Source organism: Stegostoma tigrinum, chromosome 5 (assembly GCF_030684315.1).
Source record: "Stegostoma tigrinum isolate sSteTig4 chromosome 5, sSteTig4.hap1, whole genome shotgun sequence".
Lineage (NCBI taxonomy): Eukaryota > Metazoa > Chordata > Chondrichthyes > Orectolobiformes > Stegostomatidae > Stegostoma > Stegostoma tigrinum.
Window position 1 is genome coordinate 35106900 of NC_081358.1, and position 21689 is coordinate 35128588.

The window sequence follows — 21689 nt, forward strand, 5'->3', positions numbered from 1 at the left end:
AGTCTCCCCACCTAACGGAAACAACTTCCCAACGTCCACCCTTTCTAAGCCATACATTATCTTGTAAGTTTCTACTAAATCTCCCCTCAACCTTCTAAACTCTAAATGAATACAATTCCAGGATCCTCAGCCGTTCATCGTACATTAAACCTAGTATTCCAGGGATCATCTGAGAGAATCTCAGCTGGACACGGTCCAGCGCCAGTATGTCCTTCCTGAGGTGTGGGGCCCAAAATTGGACACGGTATTCTAAATGGGGCCTACCTAGAGCTTTATAAAGCCTCAGAAGCACATCGCTTTTATATTCCAACCCTCGAGATAAACGACATTACATTCACCTTCTTAATCACAGGCTTCACCTGCAAGTTAACCTTTAGAGAATCCTGGACGAACACTCCCAGATCCCTTTGCACTTCGGCTTTTTTAATTTTCTCACCGTTCAGAAAATAGTCCATGCCTGTATTCTTTTTTCCAAAGTGCAAGACCTCGCATTTGCTCACGTTGAATTTCAGCCATTTCCTGGACCACTCTCCTAAACCGTCTAAATCTTTCTGCAGCCTCCCCATCTCAGTACTACCTGCCTGTCCACCTATAATCATATCATCGGCAAACTTCGCCAGAATGCCCCCAGTCCCTTCATCCAGATCATTAATATATAAGGTGAACAGCTGCGGCCGCAACACTGAAGGCTGTGGGACACCACTTGTCACTGGTTACCATTCCGAAAAAGAGCCTTTTATCCCATCTGTCTTCCGTCAGACAGTCAATCCTCAATCCAAGCCAGTAGCTCACCTCGAACATAGGCCCTCACCTTACTCAGCAGTCTCCTGTGAGGCACTCCATCAAGGACTATGGAGAAAGTGGAGGAATACGGCATTGAGATAGATGCTCAGCCATGATTAGAATGACTTTAGGGGCTAAATGGCATACCTTTGCTTCCTGTTACAGGAGAATTTCTAACACACTTGAGAAGATATTGTTTACTTGGATTTTTTAGATGCAGTCGATAGTGGCAAAGCTAGAGATCTCCAGGATTTGCTGAATTGGGATCTCATCTGCACCCTTCAGCTCCAGTTAGACTTTCAGTAACTTGCAATAAGTAATAATGGTGCTGCAAATTATCATGGGACTTTTTTGAGCAATGGGACCAACACTTGAGCCCTTTAATGAAGGCTAAGGAGCGACACAGGAACAGAGGGAACAATAAAAAAGGAATGAATTTAGCCAAATTAGAGTACAGATATTATATAAGAAAGACTGGTTTGAGAAAGGCAATTGGCAAATGAAAAAAGAATTTAGAATAATTAAGTTATCTGCAGGAGTGTGACCACACTGGTCAAATCATTCCCCATCAGGAGGATGACCCACCACCTTAGAGGGCAATAAGAATGGATAGCGAATGCTGGTCTAGCCAATAATACCCGTATCATGTGGAAGAATAAAAAGTGGCATTGAGTAAACCCAAATCAAGTTATTAAAGGGACCTTGTTCGTGAAATACCAATGCTAAGTTTGTGGTAAATTTTACATGGACAGTGCAAACTAAAATGCCTTAGAAACACTTGGAGCAACTGAAGATGCCTTTTTTTCCATGGTTAATAGAAAACCAACAAGCATTGTGATGGCTGACCATTTTATGGTCAAGATTAGTAGAACATATGTTTGATCACTTATTTCACCAGCAAATTGTGAACAATTAGATGTTCATGCTATATAGTTTGGGTAAACTGGTTTTACAGTTAGTGAGAAATACTGACCTCTGCTGGCAGGATTTTTAATAAGTGGTATATACAACACCAGCTTAACAAGGGGTTCAGGGCCAATTTAGAAATGAAGGCTGTTGAGTGTTAACCTCAACAAATGGCTATTTTAACAAGTACTGTTTGATTTTTTCTTTTAAAAGAAAATGGGACAAACATTCCCAGAGAGTAAAGTTTTGATCAGTCTATTATAATATTCTAGAAGGAAAAGTGCCTAAGCCCCAATAGGTAAATTTCATTTAGAAGTTCTACAATGGGGGGTGGGGGTGGTGCAAGATGATCAACTTTGTCAAGACAGAAACAGCTTGAATCTACTCTTTCACTGTATACATATTTCAAGTGGGTTAAGACAATGTCAATCAAATTTCACCCAACTACTAGTCTTAACTCAGTGATCTATTCTCTTCTCACCACATGGGTGACTGTAGAATCGTAAGGCGATTTGGTGGTGGTACTGCAGGTGCTGGGAGGCAGGGGAGAGGCAAAGAGAGAGAAACGTGAGCTAGAGAATAGAAAGAAATTGTTTAAGAAAAAATCCAGAGCCAATAGTTTTTCTTAAAATTCTTTCCATACTAGACTTGGGAGGGAAAATATACAAGCGACCAGTGAGCTGTGTTAGATTATTGTAATGTACAAAATAAGGTTGTAAGGAGATGACAGTGGAGTTGGTGGTGTGCTGCATCTGGGAGGGTGAGCGTGTCAGTGACTTTGAGCATTTTGTCCCAGAAAGCAACACAGGTTTGGTTGGTAATGAAGAAAAAGGTGATTGAGATAATGGGAGCTGCAGATGCTGGAGAATCCAAGATAATAAAGTGTGGAGCTGGACGAACACAGCAGGCCAAGCAGCATCTCAGGAGTGTGCTCTTAAGATGCTGCTTGGCCTGCTGTGTTCATCCAGCTCCATACTTCGTTAAAAAAGGTGACTCAGGCAGGTTAAAAGGGCACAGGTGCATAGGTGGAGTATCAGGTCTGCCGCTATCCAATGAAACAAAGGAAAGTCTGCAGAATGGATGCGTAAACAATGATTCCGGAGGCACTGAGGTGAGAGGACTTAGACAGGAGGGAACTGTAAATAATCTGTAAAAAAGGGAGATGAATACTGTTCTCTTCTCAAAGAGGGAATTCTGAAAGCTGTATTACTGTATGGTACCAGGCAGGTAATACTGTTTTTCTGGCAAGGAATGGGGCCACCTTGCCATTTGAAACAGCAAGATGGAGAGGGCAAGTACCATTTCTCATGGTCCACATGGTTAGAACTAGAAATGAGGATCTGCTGAAAAAAGGTATGGAGCTAGGATGCCATTTGAAGCAGATCTCAAACATTTTCTGGTTTACAATCTAAACAATTTACATATTTGCACAGAATCAGACAGATCAGAGTTGAATGAATTGCTGAAAGAAATGTCAGTTCATACTGAGAAAACAGGAGCTGATCAGTCAGGATGGGCTCCACTTAACCCAGCATACTGGTGAACAAACAATTAGGCATGCAAGGAGGTGGATGAAAGGTCCATGTGGAAAGTTAGTTCATTAGATGTTAAAACTAAGGCCGCAGCATAGTGGAATTTAGGTGCAGATGAACAGTTTAATAGCAGCATGACTTTACATTGTATTTTTAACAAAAGCATCCCAAGGTGCTTCACTGAAGCATCAAATCAAAAATCTGACACCAAGTCACATACGGTTACTTAAGTGTAAATGACCAAAAGCCTGGTCATAGAGGTTACAATAATGTGCATGTTAAAAAAGGTACTAGTAGACGAGTTTAGAAACAGATTTTCAAAGCTTAGGGTTTAGCAATTGAAAACAAGATCAGCAAAGGTGGAACAACAAATATTAGATACATTCATCAGACCACAACAAATAAGTGTGGACAAGATGGTTGAGGCTCAGAGATTACAGCATCGAGTCAGATGTACAGCACAGCAAGACACTTTGGTCCAATTTGTCCACGCCAGATTCCTAAATAAGCCTAATCCTATTTGCCAGCATTTGGTCCATATCCCTCTAAACCCTTCCTATTCGTGCATCCATCTCGGTGCCTGTTAAATACTGTAACTGCAAATGTAAAGAGATTTGAAAACAAAATTTATATTTTCAAATATCACTGCTCAACTAGACAGGTTAATAGGGGATTAGTGAAAGATCTTGACGCAAGGACTTAGGCAACGAATTTACAGAGGATACGCAGACAGCCAGTTGGAATAATTGACTGTAGACATAGTTAAAGACATTGAAGAAGAATCAGGCAAATCAAAGCAGAGACGAGTCAGGCAGTCTCAGTAACTGTGAACTTGTGGTCACAAACTCACTGGCGCAAGATTTGAGACCAAGATTGCAAAAAAAAAATCACAGGAGAGGAATGGACTTGATGCCTAAGAGCTGAAGACAATGGTTCAGAGGTTTTCTCAATATTTAGTTTGAGGAAACATCTGCTCATCCAGAATAGAATGTTCAGGAAGGTAGAAAGGCTGTAACATTAAACACTAATGACTAAAGTTACATCAGTGAAGAAAATAATAAATAAAATATGCTACATTTATCTAAATACATGTATTAAAAAAAATACATGTATTTAGATAAATGTAGCATTTAGATATATCTGAATTAAATGGCACAAATAGGTCAGTGAGGTTGATCGAAAGGCCATTCGAGACATGGTTGCTTGATGGCTATGGTCAGGAATAAAACATTCCCAGGATACTTGGTGTTTTAAAATGTCAGAAAATGGAACACAAGGTAGGAAAATCAGGAATATTTGCAGCAAAGAGTGCTTTGGAGGGCACACATTTGGATTAGTGCCTCTATCATAATCAACCGAGTGAAACCTCTCTAGATTGCCTCCATCATTGCATTTTTCCTAATGTAAGGAGAACAAAATGTTCAGTACTTCAGGTCTGGTCTGACTAATTTTAGCAAGACTTCGATAGTTTTATACTCCATTCCTTTTGAAATCAAAGGCTAATGTTGTATTTGCCTTCCTTAATACCTGCTAACCTTTGGTGATTCATGCATAAGGATCCCTAAATCCTCCTGTGCTGCAGCTTTCTGCAGTTTTTCCTCATTTAACTAATATTCAGATTACATATTCTTCCTGCCAAAGTGCATAACCTCATTCTCCCATAATATTTTTCATCTAGCAAGTTACATGTGGGGGTAGAAGCTTTTCCAGATTCCTGTCGTTCTCAGGACTTGCCTTCACTGCGGTTTTGTCATCTGCAAACTTGGCTATTGTACATTCACTTTTCTCAACCAAGTTATTAACATATATTGCAACTGTGATCCGAGGCACTTCACTAACTCCAGGATGCCGGGGTGGGGGAACACATGGGATAAGGCTGTGGAAGGGTGGTGTTGGAAGGATTTTGAAGCTGGTGAATTCAACATGGAAGCCACTGGGATGTAACCTCCCAAGGTAAAACATTAAGTGTTGTTCCTCCAGTTTGGCCTCACTCTGACAGTGGAGGCACCCAAGGGCGGACTTGCCATCAAGGGCATGGAAGGGGGAAGTAAAGTGAGTAGCAGTAGCAAACTGGACGAGGGGGGGGGGGGGGGGGGCTGAAGGAGAGGCAGGCAGACATATGCAGGGTGGACAGATTTTATTTAAAATAAAGCAGGATCTGGCCACAGTAGACTGGGAACAACTCCTTGTGGGTATGTCTACTACAACAGCAATAGCTGGGGGCATTCAGAAAGCAGCTGGGAAGAGTAAAGGTCTGACATGAACCCTTGGTGTTTAGGGCAATTCAGTGTTGGATGAGTAAGAGAAGTAGGGTTTTTATCAAGTCCAAAGGAAGCAATTCAGCTGCAGCCAGACAGGAATGCAGGTGGTGTAGGAGGGAACTTAAGAAGGCAATTATAAGAGTAAAGAGGGGCCATGAAAATTAAATTGCCAACAGGATTAAAAGGAGAATCCCAAGATACTTCATAAATACGTTACAAGGGATCAGGTCGAACAGGCAAAGATTCGAGCCCAGTTCAGACCAAGGCAGCAACCTGTGTGTGAAGCAGTGGGATTTTGGAACGGTGTTAAATGAATATTTGCCTTCACACTGGAAAAGGAGAACATAGGTACAGAATTCAGGAAAGGAAGTGAAGAACTCCAGCTTAACACAGAAAACAAGGGCTTCCAAATGGACAAATCCCCTGCCCCAAATGAACTGCACTCCAGACTGCTAGGTGAGGCAAGGCAGGAAATTGCAAGGACTCTGACAAATTTTTAATTCCTCTGGCCACAGATGAAGTGCCAATGGGGTTCCACTTTAAGAAGCGTGACAAAGATGAACCAGAAAGTTACTATCACATCAGTGGGAAAATATTGTAGAAAATTCTGAAGGAGAGAATTAATACCCACTTGGAAAGGCATGGGTGAATTGGGTTTGACCTCCCTCTGGCAAAGTCTAACAGGTTTGCTAGAATTTGTTGAAAATGTGATCAAGTACGTGGATGACGGAAGTTCGGATGAAGTTTAAATGGATTTCAGCAAGGCTGTCGACAAGGTCCCACGTAGGAGACTGATTGAGATGGTTAAAGCACATGGAATCGATGGAAACCTGGCAACATGCATCAGAAACTGGCTTTGTAATAGGACACAAAGGGTAGCGATAGAAGGCTGTATGAGTAACTGCAGGCTGGTGTTCAGTGGTGTACTGCAAGGATGAGAACTGGGACCCTCATTGTTTATTATATACATAGATGATAATGTAGGGGGAATGTTAAGCAAATTCAGTGAATGGGAGGTCTCTGGGTATCTTAGAGGAACAGAGATCTTGGGGTAATTGTTCACAGATCCTTAAAGGCAGTAAAGCAAACACACAGGATAGTTAAGGAAGCATACGGGGCACATGCTTTCATCAGTTGTATGAGAGTATGAGTGCTAGGAGGCAATGTGGGAGTTGTACAGAGCATTGGTCAGGCCACAACTGGAGTGCTATATGCAGTTCTGATTACCTCACTACAGGAAGGATTTGATAGTACTAGTAGGGATACACAGGAGCTTCACCAGGATGCTGCATGGGGTGGAGCAAATAAGCTATAAAAGAGACAGCAGATAGACTTGGATTGTTTTCTTCAGACCATAGAAAACCGAGTTGGAGTATGATCGAGGTGCACATGATTATGAGGGGTATCGATAGGGTGAAGAGAGCAGCTGTTCCCATTAGTTGAGGGGGGTCAATCATGAGGGGGTATAGTTAAAAAGGTAAGGGACAGGAGATTCAGAGGATTTAGAAGAAAAATAATTTTCACTCAGGTGATGGGAATGCACTGGAAGCTGGAAACCTAACAAGCTTAAAAGATTTGGATGAGCACTTTAAAATCATAACATAAGGATATGACAGAAGTGCAAGAAATTGGGATTGGCACACTTTTAGTGATAGTTATTGATGGTGCAGACTCGGTGGGCTGTGCTATATGACTCCTGACTACAAATCTTGCATTTTGCTCAGAAGATACTCGTCTTGGCTGACACAACTCAACACTTATGGCCTTAACCAGCAGAGCTCAAGGACAGATTCATTGGATATTTAAATCTTTACTTATGTTCAGAATTCTTGCTCAACTTGCACATGAGATGACCTAAAGCACCAAATCTTCATGATTGGGTTGGTCAGACCTCGTTTGCCTGCTTGTCAGTGGAAGTGCCACTACTTAAAGATGCTAAAATGGACATGCATATAATTATACTTGAATTTTCAGCCCATCTTATTTCCCAATTTAAAAATCTAAATTTTACATTTGCACCCATTCTGAAATGCTAACAAATTAATAAAATTGCCAGATCCTAACTGTTGAATGTATACCATGATCTTTTTGCAGAGCACTTTTAAAGAATTAAGACAAGTATCTTTATTCTGCTGATTTTGCTATCATGGTCATGCACCAAATTTACAAGTACAACAAGGCAATATGTGAATGACAAATCCTGTTTGTAGAACATTTTTATTTCTGAATTTTCACCCAAGTTTCCTTGGGTCACCTCCAAAATAGTAAAAGGATTTAGTAGGGCCAGGCTCTGCTGTAAATTCTCAACAATTGACTTCTTGATCCTTCAGCTAACTAAACCTTAAGTATTAGTTCAATATTTCCAATTCTTTTCTACAATCTCTCAACTTGGCATTCATTCAATCAGTGCCTCAGATTTTGAAATAACATTCTTGCTTCAGCTCTCAAACAAAGACTGGCCATGCATCTTTCCCCACATTGCCTCTCCTCCCCCCTCCACCTCCTCCATCATCCCCCACAAACAAGGCTTTCTATAAGGTCTACACCTTAACCAGCAGCAGTCAATTAGCTCAGTTGGTTGGATGGCTGGTTTGTGATGCAGAGTGATTCCATCGGTATGGGTTCAATTCCCACAGCAGCTGAGGTTACCAAGAAAGACTCTCCGTCAAACTCGCCCCTCACCGGAAGCACGGTGACTTTCAGGTTTAACCACCAGATGTCAAACTCTGATGAGAGCAGCCCTATGGTTAACGAGGACGATAGCAATTTTACATATCATAGAACCACTACAGTGTGGAAACAGGCTCCTCGGCCCAACAAGTCCACACCAACCCTTGGAGCATCCCACCCTGACACATTCCCCGATAACCAACCTAAGCTGCACGCCTCTGAACTCTACAGGCAATGTAGCGTGGCCAATCCACCTAGCCTGCACATCTTTGGACTGTGGGAGGAAACCCGCACGGGGAGAATGTCTGTGTGGAGTTTGCAGAGTTACCGGAGGGTGAAATCGAACCTGGGTCCCTGGCGTTGAGGCAGCAACCGCTGAGCCACCGTGCTGCCCCCATAGAATAAAATCTGAGAAGCTTGGTCATCACACAAAAATAAACAAACGTTGATGGCCCTGAAGACAACAGATGACAGATGGTATTTATGAAGTGTGACATCTGCACTGCATAACACTTGTATTTTAATTAACATCAATATTTGCTTACCTGAACGCTCGACAGAACGCATGCCAAAACAGCAAATATATTGCACAAATGGCAGCACATCCCTTCAAGATGTGCCAATTCTTGCAACAATCTTCCCAGCATCAAGATCAAAATTCAAAATAATTTTAATATATTGTAGCAGATATAAACTGAAATCACAACCAGTGGCAGAACAGGTAAGGACACACCATATCTGCATCAAGGATACAAATTAAGGCAATCCATATTGGGATGGCCACTGAAGTCACAAAATTTTAAAATTCAGAATGCCTATTAATATTGTATTCAGTTTTCCACACCATATTTGAATTATTTTCTTTTGTAAATATTAGCAACGATAGTGGCCTAGAAAGCCACTGATTATACATTATATTCATCATGCATTGTAGTTAGTTTGACATTCAATACAAGTGTAATTATAGTTGATTTAAGAGTCTTAGAAATTATGGATATATTCTTTTATTTGATCTTCAAAGGTAGTAGATATGTCTTAACAAATATTAAAAGTCAAATCAAGGTGAACAGATGAGCATTTTTGCATCAGATTACTTTATCCAAAAATGCCCCGTCTCGGGCAAAACGATTGAAACTATGTATTTGGAAGATAAAATAGTTTTATTTAAAAACAAAAAATCACATACAAAAACCGGGCCAGTGGATAAGCTCCTTTCTCCACGGTATCATTGAGAGAGGCCGGCCCAAAAGTCACATGGGCTCAGAGCTTTCTAGTCCAAAGTATTGCATATTTAATAGAGATGACTGCCAAAATAGAAGTTAACCTACTCAGTAAATTCCTAACTTTATATTACCTCTTCAACATTAGAAGCAGTCTTTGCAGAAGTCTCCATGAAAATGAGGCCATGCTCCCTTGCAAAAGCTTCCCCTTCATCTTTCTTCACTTCTCGTCTTGATTCTAAGTCACTGTAAGACAGAGTGTTTGCCAATATTTAAAAACAGAAAACACTCATTTTTCCAGTTTACTTCCTCCTGAAGGCATTTCATGTCAAAATGCAATTGCATAAAATATTCAGCACATGCAGCCTAGACCAAAAAAACCATAAACAGCTGACGCTGTTATTACAGACTTTTCACAAAATATCGGCATCTAAATATAAATCCTTTAGAAAAGGATTTGACAAATTTATTACTCTTATCTCAGACCAACAATGGCATATTATCAACTCATCCAACATCACTAGTAGCAACCAAAGTTGAGATCAGAACAATCCCTGACAATCATCAAATGAACTAAAGGATGCATACTTTAAACAAAATTTACGACAAAATTCAAGGATTCAGCTGGACTGAGAAAACTCGATCTCCTTTACTATAAGAGATAGCCAAGAGGTGGGAAATTGTTGCATTTTCTTGGCATCCTTTCAATTAGAACACATAAGAAGCATGATATCTATATAGTGAAGCTCATTAAAGTCAGATTTGTGGTATTCTGCCAAGTTGTAGAGAGAGTTCCAAGACATCTTTTACATTCAGTTTCTAGTCACATTCTTAATTTCCACAGTCAGAATTGATTTAGTTGTAATTCTCTTCCACAGCTATCAATCTCATGGATAACAAAAACCACGAGTTGCTGAAAAAGCTCAACAAATCTCACAGCACGTGCGAAGAGAAATCAATATTAATGTTTCTGGTCCAATGACCCCTCCTCAGAACTGCTGGCTTTTTCCAGCAACTTATGTTTTTGAAGTTCAAGAAGATTTGTAGCTCAGGTCATAGACAAGGTTGTTGACATGCTTGCCGAGCCAGTGGGGGTGGCTGTAAGTGTTTCATCACCTTGTGAAGTAAAATTGTCGGTGAGCCTCCGGTGAAGCGCTGGTGTTCTGTCCCACTTGTTATTTACGAGGCACGTAAATAAAAGCAGAACAAAACACCAGCACTTCACAGGCAGGCTGATAACGTTATCTAGCAGTGATGAAACATTTGTAACCAACCCCACAGACTCATCGAGCATGTCTACAACCTCAATTTCTGTTTGTGTTTGATTTACAGCATCCACAGTTCTGTTTTTACTTACTACTTTTGAAGAGTTCAGAGTCACGAAAAACAGCATGGTGGTAAATTCCATTCAAAACAGAACTGAATAGGAAACCTCAATGGAAACAAAATAACTACGGGGAAAGGAGGAGAGACTGGTACAGACACAACAGACCTGTGTTGAAAACATGAGGATATTATTCTTATTCTAAGCTTTTTGTCATGGATCCATAGTCAAAAACAGTGCCAATTTTTGCTAACTTTCTAGATCACTACACAAAATTATACCTCTTATTTCCAATGAGCATGATGACCATGTTGGAGTTGGAATGCTGGCGAGCATCTTCTAACCAAGTTGTCAAGTGATTGAAGGTGTCCCGCCTATGAAAACAAAAATAGGGAATTAGGTTTTAAACCTCAATGTTAATTGGCATGCTTTCACACATTTAGCATTAAATGCAAACCAACTTGCAAATTCCTGACTCTTTATTCATCTTTTTCTGATCTCCATTTCAGACACATTAATGCCAACTCCAATCCTGTTTCTCCAACCATTTGTTGGAATTGCTCCAATGGCTTTCATCCCAACTACAACAGGTAAACTACTTGGTAAAAGACAGTGTACACCATTCTTCCCTGGTTATTCTGCTGTAATCTTGATCATCACCCACTTCCTCCTTTTTCTGTTCCCCTCTGATCATACAACATCTCAGTTTGTCAATTATCTACCCCAAAAACTTCTCCCACAAAAAAGTAAAGTGGTTGTTTTAACCTACCCCAAGACTCAATTTTCAGTCCAATCTATGACACCCACAGATGTCACACTCAGTGGGGAACAGTCATAAGCATGAGGTTAGGTTCTATATTTTTCAGCCAAACATACCCTTCTGCTGCCATTTTCAACTCAAGACATGCCACATGTGAGACTATCAGGTAATCAGCCAGGACAAATATGCCCTGCTTGTCTCCCACCAGCAAGTGAACTTCACAGACAGCGTACTTTTGAGTTAAAGTAACAGAAGTCTGCATCATAAAATTAATCTTGGACAATACACTCCACTGTCATATTACCAAGTAATCAGTGCCCTACATCAATTCCAAGCTTAATTTCTTAAAAACCCACTGTACTCCGACACCTCTTTGAAGCTTCCAACACCTACGACTGGCAAATGACAAAATCAATCCAACTTTACAGCTTTCCCTTACAAATCCATCCTCAACTTCCTCTATCTTTCCATTCTCAGACACACCATTACATCATTGTAAGCAACCCCCAGCCACTGCCCAATCCGATTAATAGTTTTCAGTCAAAGTCATACTGCTCTCTTCCAAAAGTATCTTCAAAGCCTACTTTGCTCTAAAATACCTTTGGATACCTGTTCATTCTCCCAAGTCCTTCAGCCAAGCCTAACTTTCCTGTATCATATTATTATGCAAGAATAATTGTTACACCACACAGGCTGGCATATAAAAAGGAATTAAGCCCAGCTATTCTGGAGTCAGCACAAATGTTCAAGATCTTCTTTAAAACTACACCAAACTCCACAAATTAGGCCCAAGTTGACAGTTCTTTAATTGCTCATTCACATTAAAACTAACTCCTCCTACATACAAAGGAAGTGTTATAGGTGGAGGGAAAGACTGGGAAGGCAGTTCAATGGTGACTGTCCACACAGTTTGGAGATGATCCTTTTGATTTGTCAGGACTTACTGTTGCCAAATCTTCCTTTTCCAGATAATTTTGCTTGCAGTAGGCACACAGCAACAATCTGATATGTAAAAATGTCTAGCTGACTGTAAGCTGTAGCTTTTAACCAATGCCTGATTGGGGGAGGTATGAGGGGACTGGCTTCCTTCAGACTTGAAGTAATTTTTTGCTGTAAAAAGGAAAACATAAAACTTTCCTTTCTGGAGGTCTGATGGCTTCTGACCAAATATTCATACCTACAAACTGTGTAGCTATTTAGGAGCCAAACCTCTCAGTTGTTGGTAGGCAGAAAGCCTTGGTCATTGGCTTATGGAAAGGTGAGCAGTTGTCAGCTACTTGTTTCCAGCCAAATTCACTGTGTATACCCCCTGATTCCAGCCCTTTTGCAGGTCTTCTCCCACTGCTTAATCAAACAGTGAAAAAATCATTTACAGTGAATGTCAGGTAATTTGCTTTTTAAAAGTACAGCCATCTTTTCTAATATCTTTGGTTTTCAAAGCAGTTCTTTTGCCATTTCTGTCCACAATACAAAAAAAAATAGTCTTTACATATTGCATCTTCCTTGCCTGATCTCTCTGCTCCTCCACATGCTGCCAGTGTGGAGGAAAAAAAGTGAAACACTGAAAGAAAAACTTCCAGTCCAAACAAAAGCCCAGGTCCAATTGGCCAACCACAACATTGTTGCAGACCCCAGGAGATTGACAATGTGATATCACCAGTACCCACAGCCACAAGACAGTCACCTCATTCAACTCCCATGGTTTGAAGGAGATTCACAGAGCTTGCTTTCTTTTGCCTATCTTTTACATGCACCCAATTTAAAGAAGATACAGTTAAGTTTGCACAATAGTGATCAAATAACCCATTTTCCCACATAAAATTATGTTATTAAGTTTTGCTTTCTTGTTTATTGGTGAAACATGGAGTTTTAGTTTGATCTTAATTAGTGGTCAAAGACAGGCAAATTAACCATTTTGGTGATTATATTGATAATATGTGCATTGATAACAGCTCATGGAAAGGGGTGGCTCAATTTTCAGTGCACACCTCTCATGTCGTGTGACAGTAATTTTCTTTGAAATCAGGGCAGCATTTGACCAAGTATGGAAAAGTGGCTCAGCAAAACTAGAGCCAATGGGAAACAGTGGAGGCACTCCCTGCTGGTTTAAGTTATACCCATCAAGTTGCAATTGGTGGAAGTCAATTATCTCAACAGGAGTTCTTCGGTGTTCTAACCCAAATCATCTTCAGAAATAAACCCCCTCGATCACAGGATCGGAGAGGAGATCATTTGCTAATGATCATGTGAAGTTCAGCACCATTCACTAAACCGCAGCTACTGATGCATATGCACCAAGACCAAGACGATGTCCATGCTTAGACAAGTTTCAGGTAATATTCACACAACACAAATGCCAGGCAATGACCATTTGCAACAATGGACTTTGTCCATAGCCACTTTCAGTGGCATCACTACAGCTGAATTCCACCACTATCTTGGGGATCACCATGAACTTGAAACTGAACTGAAGAGTCATATTTAGATCATGGTTACAAAAGCAAGTTAGACACTAGGAATCCCGCAGGTGGTTTATTCACTTCCTAATTCCCCAAAGCTTATTCACCATCTTTACGTCACAAGTCAGAAGTGTGACTGAATACTCCCCACGTTCCTGGATGGGTGCAGATCCAACAATTCTTAAGAGGCTTAACACCATCCAGGGCAAAGCAGCTCACTTTGGTACCCTATCCATCAACTTGAATATTCATTCACACAATATAGTACCAACTCGCTGAAGTTCCTTCAACAGCCACAAACATGACCTCTACAACCTGGAAGGGTAGAGCAGACGATGTATGGGAATACCATCATGTGCAAGTTCTCCAAGACTCAGCATTCTGCCTTACAGGGGAACTTGCAGATGGTTCTTTCACTACTGCCACGTCAAAATCCTGGAGCTTCCTTCCTAACAGTAGTAAGTGTCCCAGACCGAAAGGACTAGCGGTTCAAACAGGATACTAGGGATCAACAATAGATACAGGCCCAGCCATAGACTTTCACATTCCATTTAAACAAATAAAATTAAACGAGGCTGCTGAATTCACAGATAAAACCTCACATGAGAACCTCACGTAGGAACCTTTAGGTCAGGAAGGCTCAACAAAATTTGGTCTTCACTGAAAAGACTTCAAAAAGTACCTTTGTTAACCAAAAGGGAGTTGCGTGTTGTAACTTGCTGGCACTATTAAGACTAAAAATACCTATGATAACTGGAACACTGGAAATAGAGAAATTTTCCCAAAACTTGCACATATTTCTATGTGCAACAAGGCGGGGCTTAAAACTCGAGGTCAAGGGCAAAGTTAGCAAAAATAAACTATCACAAGAGATACATAATAAGTTATAGCAGCAAAGCATCAGAATTTATAGAGAAGTATGTAACATGTCCTCTTCCACTGGCACCCTTTACTATCTCCAGCACTGATGCTGAAGAATATTTAAAACTGTTCTGGAACACATTGCCCAGGGGGGTAGCTGAGGCATAAACTCTAAATATTTGAGAAGGCACTCGGATGACCACTTGAAATGTCCTAACATTCAAGGATATGGGCCAAATACTGGAAAATGAGACTAGCATAGATTTAAAAGGTAAATCAAAATTGCTGGCAAAACTTGGCAAGTCTGGCAGCAACTGCATTCTTCCCACAGATGCTACTACACCTGCTCAGTTGCCAGCAATTTCTGTTTTTGTTTCAGATCTCCAGTTGTGTGTTTTAATTCTAGAATAGATTTAGTAGTTTAAGGGCAGACTCTACAGGCCAAAGGTCCTCTTCTGTACTGCGTAGAGTTATGTTTCCAAAAGGTTCTATGCAATTGACCTGAAAAGTGACTAAGGGCTGTGTCTTTAGCTCATCGAGAGGGGTGTAGTGCAATGCTGGAAGGCGGCTTCGGTGCAACAGACAAAAACGCTGACACTACGCCAACTAATTCTGTTGTTAACTAGGTAGTGTATATAAAAGCTTACGTTCCATCTACGATGGGATTGGCAACAAATGCTGGCCAGCCAGCGACGCCCACATCCCACAAAATGAAAACACAAAATGTGGCCTTTCTGAACAGTACAAACTTAAATTGTACCTTGCATTAACAGTACCAGTTCCACAGATATAAATGAAATGCTATAAAAGACATATACCACGAATACCAGTTTCACCACATCTGCGCGGTTTACTGTATTCAAAATGTTAGTTCAAATCAATAATGGGGGAGGTGGGTTAGGAGTCAGTGGGGAATGATGCAAATTTGGAGAGAGTCAAATTATTGCAATTACACTAAACAAAATGCATGACAACTTTATCTAAATAAAACGAAGTTACTTTGATTTCACTAGGTATTTATAGTATTTACATTTTACTAGAACCCATTTTGTTTACAGAACTTAAGCTCTTTAAAGGGAGCGATTTTAAAAAAGCTGAATTTAACATATTTAGGAGTTGCCACTTAATTACTCAAAATAATTACATGTCTGACCAATGGACTGAAAACAGACAGCACTTGTTACCTTGTGATGTCATAAACTAGCAAGGCACCAGCAGCTCCTCTGTAGTAAGATCTTGTGATGGAACGGAAAGACTCTTGCCCAGCCTATTGAAGAAACAAAATGTCCACACTTTTGTTACAATATCCAAGGCACATATGGCCAACAGATTACAAAGCATGCACTTGTTTACAGGTCAAGTGTGGAGATCACCATTAATCTAGTTGCTGGTCTGACAAAATCCATCTCCCAGCTTAAAGCCAGAAACTCAATATTTTTTCAAGTACTTGTACATTGTAAAAAAGCGGGCATAAAAGGATGGGTGGCAGACAGACAGACAGAATGGAATGAGTGCAGCAGGGGAGGCCAAACAGACATGAGAACAGTAATTATAGCAGGTACTGTACAGTAAATAACTTTACAATAGTTAAGGTCATCAACTAGTTCTAAGAAAAAAAACAGGAAGTTTACAAAATGTTGCAGAAACCATTATAATGCTACTTCAATTATTCCAATACAACTTAGCATGAGGATAGGTGTGGAACAGATTCTGAAGCATATTCAGGACAAAGCGCCCTGACTACAAAAATCTCAGATTCAACAAGGCTCTGACAAAACAGAAACACCAATGTCACTGTGTTGAAATCAAGTCCGCCCTCTGTTAAAGAAACTAAAACAACTGCAGACGCTGAAAATTAAAAACCTGGGTGAATTTGAAAGTTTAAGAAATAAAAATAATGCAAAAAAGGAGGCTTCAGTGGTTAGCACTGCTGCTTCAAGGCACCACAGACCCAGATTCAATTCCACCCTCTGGTGACTGTGTGGTGTTTGCAAATTCTCCTTGTGCTCTGGTTTCCTCCCACAGTCCAAAGATGTGCAGGTTCAGTGAATCGGCAATGCTAAATTGCCCATGGTATCCAGCAATGTGCAGGCTGGATGGATTAGCCATGGGAAGTGCAGGATTACAAGGATAGGATAGGGGGTTGGGTCTGGTTGGAAAGCTCTTCAGAGTGTTGATGTGGACTCAACAGGCCAAATGGTCTGCTTCCACAAGGTAGTGATTTTATACTTCTCTATTCAGGAGATGATGCAAGAATAGTCAGGCTACATTGCCACTTGGGCAATGACAGGGCAAACCAAATCCAGAGCTACCTGAATAAAAGGAGGGCAAGAGATAAGGGAGCATGTATTCAAAAGACTGAAAGAATAAAGTGTGCATGTCAGGTTGATAATACATGAGAACCAGGTGTAAGTCAGAAATGGGAGATTTTTAAAGGGAATGAAGACATCAACCACAACCTAAGGAAACATGCAAACATATGAAAGACAAATAAGGCAGACCACTGCAGTTGTTGATAGTTTGCAACTGCTCGGACTGTGGCTTTTACAATCCTGCCCACTCTCATACCCATTGGACCCTCAATCAAGAGCCTCTCACTGGCTTAAAATACTCAATAACATGATTTCTATTGCCCTCTAGCAAAGAAAATTACATAAATTAGTGAACCAGAGGAAAGAAAATTCTCATGTCTTAAAACACGAACACTTAACTGTGCCCAAAGTTTTGTCTATCCCACAAGGGGAAGCATCCAACTGATCAGACCAAGATCTCACTTCTTTCAATAAGATCACCAACTGACAATATGATCTCTTCTACAATGGGGAAGAGAAGGGAGTGGCTCATTGAGGCAGCAGTGCTGCCTCAGTGACAGGGACCCAGGTTTGATTCCAGCCTTGGGTGACTACCTGTTTGGAGTTTGCACATTTCTCCCATGCGTTTCCTTCCACAGTTCAAGATGTGTAGGTTAGGTAGATTGGCCATGCTAAATTTCCCATGTTTCTAGGTGGATTAGCCATAGGAAATGTCAGGCAGTAGGGACAGGTAGAGGGGTAGGCCTGAGTGGAATGCTCTTTGGAGGGTCAGTGCCGACTCGATGGGCCAAATGGCCTGCTTCCACACTGAAGGGATTCTATGAAGTGCAGACTTGGTGGCTTGGCTTTGCTGAACTTTCTGTCTGTTTTAAAAAACCCAAAGCTTCCAGTTGCCTGCCACTTCAACACACCATGTTCTATAGCTAACAGCTGGTCAGGCTTGCTGTAGTGCTCCACTGAAGCTCAGCACAATCTGGAAGAACAGCACCTCATTTTCCACTTGGGAACCCTGCAGCCTTCTGGACTTAGTATCGCTTTCAATCATTTTTGGGCTCGAGCACCGTTCCCCACGTTTTCTTCCACCCCCATACACCAGACCTGTCATCAAAATGGGCTGCTACCACACACTATCCGTTGTCAGCTACTAACAGTCCACATTAGCAGCTATTCAATCTTCCAGACTAACATTAACCATGCTGTCTGTCCAATTATTTTTCTTCCTTTGGGCTCAACCTATAGTTTACTCCTCCCAGCCTCCTCCTGATCCGTATAAAAAAATCCTTTCCCTAGAGACCATCAGTTCTGAAGAAGGGTCACTGAATGCAAAACATCACATCCGATTTCTCTCCACGGATGCTGTTAGATCTGAGATTTTCCAGTGATTGCAGTTTTTGTCTCCAATTATTTTATTTTCAAGAGTCCAAAAGTTCCTTGAGGGCTACTTTATGATTTTCAGGAGCTAGGTTTTTGGATTTCAGGTGCTTCCTTTTCCACCTTAGCAGCTCCTGATGATGCAATGCAAATATAAGCAGTAGTGAGGGTTTTCTTCCTTAGACAGATAACAACTGCCCACGTTGATATACATATACTTGAAATCTTTTTAACAAAGATCTTATTTATACATTCTATGAATAAATATTCCATACTGTTGCCAGACTGGAAATTCTAAATGTTGGGCACAAGGTAACATATTAGGAATGAAAATCAAAATTCTAATCGGAATTTCAAAATTACAGCTGAAAAGACAAGAAATTTCTAAATTGGTGTGAAACAGGTTGTAGATGAAAACCGTAAGTGGAATACATTTATAGCCAAGTCCTTCATATTCTGTGCATACTTAAGCCCATTCATGCTTGCGTGCCAGGAGTAGAAGACAAAGCTAGTAAGTATTCACTTCAGTTTGAAAAAAAATTCCAGTAAAAATCAAAACATTAGATGCAGTGTTTGCAGGATGCCTGGCAACTCTATATGCTTTCACCCACAACTTCATCTGACCTCTAACTTGATGAAATAACTTGACTGCAGATATCACGATACAATCTGCAAATAACACACATGAACACTTGAGTTAAGTACAATTAAAAAGCTTGTATTTTAAACCAAATAATGTTACTTTACTTCAAAAATCAGAATCAAGCAGGGAGCCACAGGGACACAATGGCCAAGATGAGGAAAGCAGAAGTACTAGATGCAATAAAAATTGGCAGAAGCAGCACTAGAAAGTCTAGATTGAAGTCAGTCAAAAGGATCAGACGGGATGCACTGGGGTGTGATGGGTAATACATTGGAAATTGAGGAAGTAACAGTCCCAACTCTTTAATCCTGCTGAAAATATAGTAGGCTGGGAGAAGTGAAAAGGACACAGCTTTCTTTTCTGAACTACTGGCTGGTCAACTGAACTGGAGCAAAACAGAAAAAACCCATAGTTCAGAAAAGCTACCATGGATTATTTAATTTGTTGTTTTAATTCTGCCTTTAAATTTTTTGCTGAGAAATCAGGGGTTGGAGTGTGGCATATTGGACTCCAGGAATGTTACAGAACAGAAAGGTAAGGGAAGAGACTAATAAAGTTGTAGTTTGTTTTTCCAAAAAAGGACAGCATGATTAGTAACAGCACCAAATCAAAAATGGAGGTTTTGCCATTCAGGCAACGCACCAAAATTTAGCAACCATACTAAAACAAAAAAGTAAACAATTAGAGCACATTTAAATTGCAATATCTGCAACGCATACTAGTCAAAAAGAATGAGATACCCCTGAAGGTGTATATGCACTTAAAACCATAGACGTAGGAGCTCAAGTAGGCCATTCAGCCCATCAATTCTGCTCTGCCATTCAAATGAGATCATGACTGACCTGTTGATCTTTGACACCTTCTTGCACTATCCCATAGCTGGAGCACAAACTGATTGAGGTAAGCCGAATAAGTGGTTAAAAATGCATATGCAGCCCTTGGCTTTATGAGCAGTTACAGAACAAAAAGGATGAAATTATGAAGTACCTTCAACTGGCCTCAACTGGACAAGCATTCAGTTCTGTGCTTCATACCAAGATAAATGTGAAGGCTCGCAAGGATACAGAAAATAATTACAAGGATGAACTTCAATTGCCCTTGAAATCAGTTACATGAATAGATGAAGGCAAACAACCACTGCTTCGCAAAAATGAAGACAATGAAAATTTGGAAAAAGTGGGCAAAACAAAAGTCAAAGCAGAAAGAAAGAAACTGGTCCCATTGACAGAAGGGTTGACAACCAGAAAAGACAGGTGAAAAGGGATTGATTAAAAAGGTTACAAGAAAAAGATTTTAAAAATTAGCTAATGACAGTTTGGACTGTAAAGCATGTAAAGGTTGGTGAGGTAGATTCAGTTTCAGCTGTGGAAAAGGAATTGAAAGGAAGTTCAGCGCTGAAAAAGCATAGGGACACAGTAAATTAGCTTTACAATAAGCAAGCACAGGCTCAAATGTTATCATACAAGGGTTACAGGATCATAAAAGAGATTTAAAAGGAGAAACCATTCCGTTCCCAGAAAGGTGACCAAGGATGCCAAAGACAAGTGGCAGAAGAACCAATGAAGGGGATCTCTTCTGTACAGCATCATTTGGAATGCAATATGGGGAAGGTGGTGAAAGCAAACCAAACAAATTCAGACTGGAATTAGCTACACACTTGAAAAGAAACATCTGCACAACTTTTTGGAAAAGGAATTGGATTAGTCAGAAAGCCTTTTCATGGGTATGAGCCAAAATGGCTTCTGCCTGCACTACACAATTCAATCCAAGTAAAATATCTTGCAAGGTGCAAAGAGGGAGAGGCAGAACAGATAGGGCAACCATGGGAAGACATGTCAGCCAGAATCCTATCTAATCTTTCTGCACCACTCAAGTGAAACAGATCAGCAGTCCAAGACAGATCCTGATCCTTCTGTCCTGTAACTATTTTAACTGAATCCCTACCTCAGTAGCATGTTTTACAAATTCTATGAATGAACCAGAAACTAGAGATATTTTTGCACAACTAAGTTTCTATAAACATTTTAAATACAAAAAAACAGTCCTTCTGAAAATACTCAATGTAAAAAGAGAAAAGTTAGTTTCCCATATAAATATAGCTAACAGGTACAGAAAGCAAAACTGTCAAATCGAATTCAGTTGATTTATGTCTATCATATATTTAAAAAGCTGCAGGCATCTATATTGTACTGGTCGTATGAATCAGTTTAGCAATCAACTAGATACATTAAAAGCCATTTGAAATTTAGAAATAGACTTACAGTATCCCAAATCTGAAGTTTTATTTGCTTTCCATCAATGGTTATCATTCGAGCACCAAATTCTACACCTAAATTAGAAGTGGAAAAGTAACATTAATGGCTGAAGCAAAAGGAAACGATTTTGCAGAACCAATCTGATTAAAAATTGGAGCGATAGGAGTGAAAAGAAATACAAACCTCTAAATTTAAAGAGAAAACTTCTAAATTAGAGGTATTTCGCATTCTGTACAATACAAATTACAAATACAAATACAAAGCAATGCAACGTAATTTAACACAATCCAGGATTATTTAAATTCTAAAATATTACAATTTAAATGTTGGAT

General features: G+C 40.2%; 1 protein-coding gene across 1 annotated transcript in view; it reads right to left on the bottom strand.

Annotated features, from left to right (window-relative positions):
- rab2a (RAB2A, member RAS oncogene family) overlaps nt 1-21689 on the bottom strand; it is a 72467-nt gene that overhangs the window by 23525 nt on the left and 27253 nt on the right. Inside the window, exons 3-6 of the mRNA XM_048529346.2 lie at nt 21364-21431; nt 15961-16043; nt 10978-11070; nt 9507-9618 (exon numbers count right to left, since the gene is read on the bottom strand). Of these exons, the coding sequence (XP_048385303.1) occupies nt 9507-9618; nt 10978-11070; nt 15961-16043; nt 21364-21431 (356 nt within the window). The remainder of the gene's footprint in view (nt 1-9506; nt 9619-10977; nt 11071-15960; nt 16044-21363; nt 21432-21689) is intronic.